Genomic DNA, 8,436 nt, shown 5'->3' with positions numbered 1-8,436 from the left:
GACGTTATTAATCAATAAACTTGTAATATAATTGAATGTTTTATTCATTATTATTTTATTTATATTAGTAAACCATTAATAAGAGTAATGTTGATACTCTCACATCCTACATTTAGCGCTAAATATGCGAATGCACATTATTACACACCTTCACAAAACGTTTGTTGCAAAAATCGTTGGATCGTATATGAACGATTTAATATCACATGTACACATGCGTCTATGTAATATAATTGGAGTATATATATGAGAAATGATGCGGAAGGTTGATAATTGGCAAATGTATTTCCATTCAATCAAAAGTCGTTTATAAGATTTAGGATTCAGATGCGATAATTATTCTTGTAGAGTTTTTAATTTCACATGCTTTTAATTCATCAAAAGCCCAGACGATTTTTATTTTAAATTCTTGTAATTCAGGTTCTGATAAAAATTTTTGGACAGCAATTAGCACTTGAGGATAAAAAGAGTTGCTCTTTCTACAAGTCTATCGGTGATGGAGTAAGATTTCTGGAAAAATGAATATAAAAATGAAGAGAGATGATGAAAAAATAAATGATTCTTTTTAAGTAAAATATATCAATATCAGGGTTCGGTAAAATAATACGACTTATTTGAAAAAAAAAAAAATATATATATATAACTGGTTCCAAGAACTTATTTAAAAAATACAAATATTATTTGAGTAATCTATAATAATTATTAGAAATACATCGGATCGTAAAATTATCGGATATCGAATGTTCGATATCACATTCTTTCGGATATCCGGTCGAATATCTCGAGCAAGGCTTCTAAAAAAAAAAGAAAAACAAGGGGAAAATAGCGACAATAATTTTCTTTATCTTCCCAATGTGAAAAGAAAAAGAAGAAAGATGAATTGTGCAAGAAGTTTAGTTGAAAAGAATAAAATGCTGCATTAATATGACACAAACTTTTAATATAAAATTTCAGCCGAATATATATTATATTATCGGATACTAATGATATTCGGCTATCCGACCGGATAGTAAAAAAAGTACCGGATAATACGGGATACCGGATATTTTCCGGATATTCGGAGCATCTCTAACAATTGTATCGATTTATTCTATTAAAAGAATAGATGAATCATTTATTAAATATTTGTCGGTAAAAAAGCGGAGATCGCTTTTTATACCTCAACTTTTAATCTTTATCTTTTTTTCCGGATCTCCCAGTTCATTGTAAACTAGATTTTCGGAAAGAACAATTCTTTTTACTTCTAAATACCAATTACTATTTCAAAATTTGGATTAAGACTTGAGTTACAAGAGTTTAAAGCAGAAAAGTGTATAGGCTACATTACTTCACTTGAAATTTAATGGATTAATGCTGCTTTGAAGAAAAAGAATTACTAACTGAGTAGACATCCATTAATGATGAGGAAGTCTGATTTGAAGATCTGACAATCAATCAAGAGAGTATCGGATATCATTAGTTTCGTTGGCTGCTAATTAATTTAGTTTGTTTTATTAAATTATTTTATTTAAACGCGATAAAGGTTCAGAAGGAGAGAGAGAGAGAGAGAGAGAGAGATGCTGTTGTCAATACGTAGGAGTGCGTAGGAGATCTCTAAGATAACTAAAAAAAAACGTTATCATCATTAGAATCTTTGCATATGTATATTTGTGTCAGAGCAAAATAATAATATAACGCTTAAATAACTTACATATAAACATGTATACACATATATATACATATATATAAATATATATATGTATATGTATATAGTAATTTTATGTGATTCTCTGACGTGGTTCGAGATCTTATTTAAATAAATTCGATGGAAAAATAAACGTTTTATATTACATGCAAAATACCCTCCTCCTCCTCTCTCCTTCTCTTCTATTCCTTTTTTATACTTGTTTATAGTTGTATTACATTGCACTTTCATACTTAAAATAAAATAAGCAGGTACAATCAGGCCATATCAAGTTCATATCAGACTACGCAGAAAAAGATTGAGGATTAAGAATTGAAAATTAGAATTCGATTAATAAGATAATTTTAATTTTAATCCGTTTCATTCTAATTGGTTGATTTTAACCTTCAATTCGCAATCCGCATTCTCTAATGTATAGGTCTGATACAAGCTTTATTAGATGTTGGAACATATGGACGCGAGCAAACCTAAGAACAAGTCTTTTTTTCTTCCTCCTTTCTTTTTCTCTTTAAATTTTCTTTTTTATTTTCTTTTTATTATTTTTTTCTCTTGTTTGTCCATGTTTTTAGAGAAGTATAATAGTAATATTAGTAATAAATGTGCTTTATCTTTAGAGGTGCCAAAGGTTTGCTTGCCCACAAGCGTTGTGTCAATAATTATGGGACATCCTATATATCATTCTATCCTTGTTTTATATATAGCAAATCTAGCAAACAATGAAGATAGAATGACAGAAATAGCGCTAATAGCGTCCTCCCCAAACGCACCATATCTCTTTCTTTTATCTCGCCATCTCTTTTTCTCTTTCGCTTTATTCGCTTGACAACCGATTGGAGTAACAGCTGTTCGTCAGGTGAAAAAATTGGCGGGAAACCGGCAAGTAGAATCCTAGCAACCGAGTGGCACAATGGCACCGTCGAAGTTCTGGCGACAAGACGAAGTTCGCGTTTATGACCGAATTTGGACATCAGGGCCGATTCTCCAGAACTTGAATTGCAGCGAGCGCAGTGTCGATCGCTACCTGCCTTGTCTCCATCATCACGATGACGACACGTGCCGACAGCTTCATCAAGGAAGAGGTTAGTTATACGAGCACGGTCTGACTCGTATTCTTTTTTCTTGGTCATATTTCGCAATCCTGACTGCAGTCTCCGATTGTAGGTATCTGCAGAACCCGCTGGATTGCGTCGCTCACCTAGGAACTTGCCGCAGCATCTAAAGGTGTGTACGATGATTCAACAGTTGATGGTGGCTATTGGCAACTGGCAACAGGATACATAGCCTCGCGCGAGCACGAAGTGATGGAGCATTTTTTACTTTCAAACTTAAATTTGGATCGAATACATTGGAAATAGTCTGATTTGTTGTGTTGGAGATTCCTGTCTCGAATAGGAGTTGATGAACTTTTTATTTAAAGGGCCAAATAGTAATTATTTTATTACATTATAGACTTTGCAGACCAAGAGAATTATAGATATTTCCAAAAACTTCTTAAGAGGGTATTCTCCTTTGTTTTTCCTCAAAACAGCATTTTTCAACCGCATTGACATAATATCTCGAACTAAGTGTCCAATCGACTTGAATTTTTGCGTGTTCATTTAGTATATGTTTTTTTATAACTAGAACTACGGAATTTAATTTACGATTATTCCATTTTATTATATAAAAAAAACGAAACAAATTTATAGATTAAAATCAATACCATTTTTCAAAACATTACCGTTTCAGTAATTTTCATTTTTTTTCTTATATTCTAGTTTCAGTAATAGTGTAACTTACAATTTAATAATTTCTTTGGTTTTTTGGTTTCAGGCTACTAGAACTAACGGAATGACGTCAATGCGTCAAAAAGAAATTTTTTCATACGTCTTGCGCATCACCGCGTATTTTTTTTTGTATGATACATATGGACATGAAAAAATAATTTTTTAATATCTATTTTGTACAAATAAAGTTCCAAAAAGTTTCATATTAATTCATTTTTTTGTTTAAATTCTTGAATAATCATGTAATTTTTAGCCTTACAAAAGAGAATACCCCCTTAATTAATGAAATTTAAAATATGATGGTAATAATAATTATCTGTTCAGGTCATTTTATGTTTTACTTGAGAGATCCAGAAAAAATTTCTCTAAAAGGTACAAATTATTATTGATTTTTTACTTCTGTATAGGAAAAGTTGAAGCAACCAGAACCTGAAAGAGAGCCTGACATAAAAACTTTGCCTCCGATTGTTTTCAAGGGATGCATTCAATATGCTGATGACTTCTTTAACTGTGCTCAGATTTGTGACGATCTCATGTGAGTGCAGAAGACATAAAATATTTCTCAAAAATGCAAAGAGATAGAAATGAATCTGGAACAAAGAATAAAGCTGCTATTTCATTTGTGCGTTTTTGTCATATAACAAATTTTTCAAGCCTATTGATTGGCTATAAGATAAAGAGATCCAAAGATCTCTCTGTCTTATACACATTTGTGATCCAACAAAAACACACAAATAAAATAGCACCCTAAAGCCTGAACATAGATATAAAAGAAATTTGAGATAAAATTTGAACCTGGGTTATATATATTTTTCTAATCTTTCTTCTAGACAAGAAGTGAAGCGCAGTGAGAAGGAGATCGTGCCAATAGGTTTCGATCTGGAGTGGCCATTCAACTTTCAAACTGGCAGCGGAAAAACGGCGCTGGTGCAAATTTGCTTGGAGGACAGCGTGTGTTATCTCTTGTATGTCTATTCGCTGAAGAAGCTCCCAGCAGCATTCGTTGAACTTCTGTGTCACTCGAAAGTCAAACTCGTTGGCGTCAATATTAAAAAGTCAGTAATTATTAAATAATCTATTTCTATTTTTTTTTTAGAGAATAGTATTTGAGAGATCAATTGTTTCCCGAAAGACCTTATTTACTATTTTTTCAACGTATTAGAGTAATAATTTACTTACAGATAAAAATATACGTATTATATGAGGCTTTTATCAAGACTATTAAAATTTTTTTTATTGTTAATAATCAAGAGAATTTTTACAATTGTAGAATTTTTTTATAAAATTACAATATTATAAGCATTCTTTCTGCTCTTCAAAAGTTCCATGTGTGATTAATTGTCATTGAACAAAGGATTTTATGTTATCACATTCGGCTTAGTTTATCAAGAACCAGTAATTGTGTACGCTATAATATCAAAACTCATTGGTGTATACGTATGTATTTTCTTTATTTATATATATTGCATTATCTTTTTTTGTTGTTGAAGTAAGACTTACTTTATAATCGCTGTTTCATTATTTTACAAGCTTCAATACAAATGAATAGAGTCGGAACTAAGGTGTGATAAAAAAATTAGTGCCTCTTTTTTATTATTGCCTCGATAATTGAAATACTTAATCCCTCTGCAAGTGAGGACCATAATCGATTAAAGCGGATCTCGGTGTCCAATAATATTTTTGTGTGAATATTTTTACGATTTTCAAAACAAACTGCGCCAGTTTGTCGAGCTTAAAACACAGTTAGAAACTGGAGTATGTAACATCACAAATTAAGTTGGCAAACAGTTTAATATTATCACTGTAATAAATGTTAACGCTGTAATAAAATGATGCATATAATTTATGCGAAAATATCACCTCAGCCGAGATTCGAATTTGGATCTTCCGAATTTCGTGCGGGCATCTTATCAATTCAATCAACGAGATATATAATGATATTGTTTGAACTAGAAATCAGCCTTGACCGAAGATAACCCTCCTTAATTTATTTATGTTAAACATTTCTCGGTCCATTTTCACTTAATATTGTCTATAAACTTCATTTGGCATTATCTGCGTTCTTTCGCAAATGCTTCTCCTGTAAAAAAATATCAATAATCGCATGTTTAATATTTTGCAGCGACGTGTGGAAGTTAGGGAGAGATTTCAAAGAGTTTCCTGCTCAAAAAGTGGTAGAGAATAATTGTCTGGACTGCGGGACTTATGCTAATCGTGTCTTGAAGCGATCTTGTCGTTGGAGTTTGGAAAAATTGACTGCTTATTTGGTATTACATGTTTCGTCATATTATTCTTACAGAATTTTGACGATAAAATTAAAATGGGGACAAAATCTTTATACGTTTAGTTGAAGAAGAAAATCAGCAAAAATCCCGACGTGCGAATGAGTAAATGGCATGTACAACCCCTCAGCAACGCCCAGAAAAATTACGCAGCCACGGATGCTTATGTACGTACAAAATTAGTTGAAGCCATACTAATTTATGTATGAATAATCAAATCATATAAGGCATAAAAAATTATATTAATTTAGTATGAAAAAATTTAAATATTCAAATATTAATTATAGTCACTAAAAAAACGTAAAAATGTCAAAAGGTCATAATTTATAATAATATAAATACAATCAAATAATAGTTTCTAGAGTAAATCAATCAACTATAGAAAAGAGCATGCAAACCAACGCTGGTTCTTATTGTGAATGTTGTTATTCATAACAAAATGTAATAAATTCTATACGTTTCGACCATTATTAGACCATTTTCAATAGTGAATACAATGTTTATATAAATTCGTCGCTAAATTTCCTTTATCGTTCTTCTATCATTATAAATAATTGTTTTAAGACTTTCAAAAGCATTTACAATTAAATTAGTTAGAAAATATACATAATATAACATATAATTAATAATATAAATTGAGAATGTAATCATTTAAACAATAAAATATAGGGCTAAGAACCAACTCAGAATAACATATGAGTAACAATATTATTGTAAGCAATATCAAAACGTACAGACGTTTCGATCCCTATTGGATCCTCCTCAATGTTAAAAAATAAATTTAAATGTTACCGGTAACTACACAAGATGTTAAATATATCAAGAAAGCGCATGTGTACTTGTATGTTGGAAATAATAATTATGTCTCATAAAACGGCCTAGATTCAATCGGCTTCCCATCGCGGAACTTGTAGTTCGTCTATTCCAGAAGTTACATAATCGTATAATGTCTATAATGCTGTAAGCTTCCTCTCAAATTTACAATAGGTTGGCCCAGTGAAATTTAAAGTAATAACGTTGAATATCTCCTTTATATTCTACTGATTATATATTCGAAGTCAAAAATAATTAAAAAATATAAATTGAGTACAGTAATAATATAACTCCAAGATATCAAATGGGTCTTAACACTGTCGAACTCTGAGATGTAATGCTAAAAGGTTTTAGTATTACTTCGACGGTCTTAGAAATATGATTCCATCTAGTTTTTAAACTTTCGAATCTTGCCAAATCTACCAATACTTTTGTGAAAAGAGACACAACATCAAAAGACACCAACTTGTAATCTGGATCCAAAGGCACACCATTTGGTAATTTTACAAGTTGGAAACTGTTCTCAATATTACTAAAGTGTTTAGGGACACTGCTTTTAATAATATTGTGCAAAAAATTAGTCTCTTGCATTAATAGTCCCCTATCCTGGATCATTCCGAGTGGAATATCTTGCTTATGTATCTTCGGTAACCTATAAGCCTTTAATGAAACAACATTAAGATATTTGCAATACGGACCAGTGTTGGCTTGCATGCTTTTTTCTATATTTGCATAATTTATAATTTAAAAATAATGAAAGAATGCAAAATAAAAATATAATCATTAAACAACTGTTATCTTCATCATTCAAAATAACAACTTTCACACATTTGCAGGTATCCCTTCTGCTATACACGACACTTGATGCAAAGGCCATTACTATAGAAAAGGAGAAACAAAACGATGAGAATTCGTTAAATCTTTCGAGCTAACAAAATTCTTGCTTATTGGCCTTAAAAACATTCAATTTAATTTCATCGAACGTCAGGATGCATTTACGAGTGGTAAAAGTCTTACTAGCCGGTCGGTTACCGTACGGAGTTGGTCTACAATTACAAAAGGCTTTATCAGATCATCATCATAAACATTTGAAGGCAGTAGCAAATACGCTATTGCTCTTGGAGCATGAGCCAGTGTATACGGTAGGGATACGGAGCAAAGGATATACGGAAGAAGACGAGAGAAAGCTGAGGAGCCTCGGTGCAGAATTCTGGAGAACGAACCGCGGCGGGCTAATCACTTTCCATGGACCCGGTCAGCTGGTGGCTTATCCAGTGCTCGACCTCAAGCAATTTCATACCAGTATCAAGTGGTACGTGCATGAAGTGGAACGTATGGTGATCCGCGTGTGCGCCGAGCTTGGTATTAAGGCCGAGACTTCGCCCGACACAGGAGTCTGGGTCGATGATCGCAAGATCTGTGCCATAGGCATTCACGGCAGCCGTTATGTTACCACTCACGGCCTCGCACTCAACTGCAATACTGATCTTAAGTGGTTCGATCACATTGTGCCCTGTGGCATCGAAGGCAAGAGTGTGACCAGCATCTCTAGGGAGCTGGACATGGATGTTACGATCGCTGACGTGCTACCGATTTTCAGAAACGCTTTCAGTGATCAGTTTGAGTGCGAGCTGATCGAGTATCCGCTCAGCGAGGCTTCGCAGCTGCTACGAGATGCACGCCGTAGCGTTTTAAAAGTATGATAATTATGACAATTGAATTTTAAGAAACAAAGTAACTTATACATTTTAACAAAGTTTTAATATGTAGCTTTTTCTTGACTCCGTCAGAATAAGGCGATAATCTAATGAATGTTGTTTATGGAATTTTGGAAGATAAGATAATGATATATATTGTTTTAGAATTTTAACAAAATGTTATGAATTGTCCA

The 8,436-nt window shown here is 32.5% G+C and overlaps 2 protein-coding genes across 2 annotated transcripts; both read left to right on the top strand.

The window, feature by feature from the left end:
* Nucleotides 1–2,499: 2,499 nt before the first annotated feature.
* WRNexo (WRN RecQ like helicase) lies at nucleotides 2,500–7,544 on the top strand. Its single transcript, XM_018517792.1, has 7 exons — nucleotides 2,500–2,763; nucleotides 2,846–2,905; nucleotides 3,858–3,985; nucleotides 4,281–4,505; nucleotides 5,573–5,717; nucleotides 5,798–5,899; nucleotides 7,382–7,544. Exons 1-7 carry the CDS (start codon nucleotides 2,728–2,730, stop codon nucleotides 7,475–7,477), a joined length of 792 nt encoding a protein of 263 aa, XP_018373294.1. The 5' UTR covers nucleotides 2,500–2,727; the 3' UTR covers nucleotides 7,478–7,544.
* Lipt2 (Lipoyl(octanoyl) transferase 2) lies at nucleotides 7,459–8,382 on the top strand. Its single transcript, XM_018517793.1, has one exon. It carries the CDS (start codon nucleotides 7,535–7,537, stop codon nucleotides 8,246–8,248), a length of 714 nt encoding a protein of 237 aa, XP_018373295.1. The 5' UTR covers nucleotides 7,459–7,534; the 3' UTR covers nucleotides 8,249–8,382.
* The last annotated feature ends 54 nt before the right edge of the window (nucleotides 8,383–8,436 follow it).

Source organism: Trachymyrmex cornetzi, unplaced genomic scaffold (genome assembly GCF_001594075.2).
Source record: "Trachymyrmex cornetzi isolate Tcor2-1 unplaced genomic scaffold, Tcor1.1 scaffold726, whole genome shotgun sequence".
Taxonomy (NCBI): Eukaryota; Metazoa; Arthropoda; class Insecta; order Hymenoptera; family Formicidae; genus Trachymyrmex; species Trachymyrmex cornetzi.
This window is presented reverse-complemented; position numbering and strand designations above follow the sequence as displayed.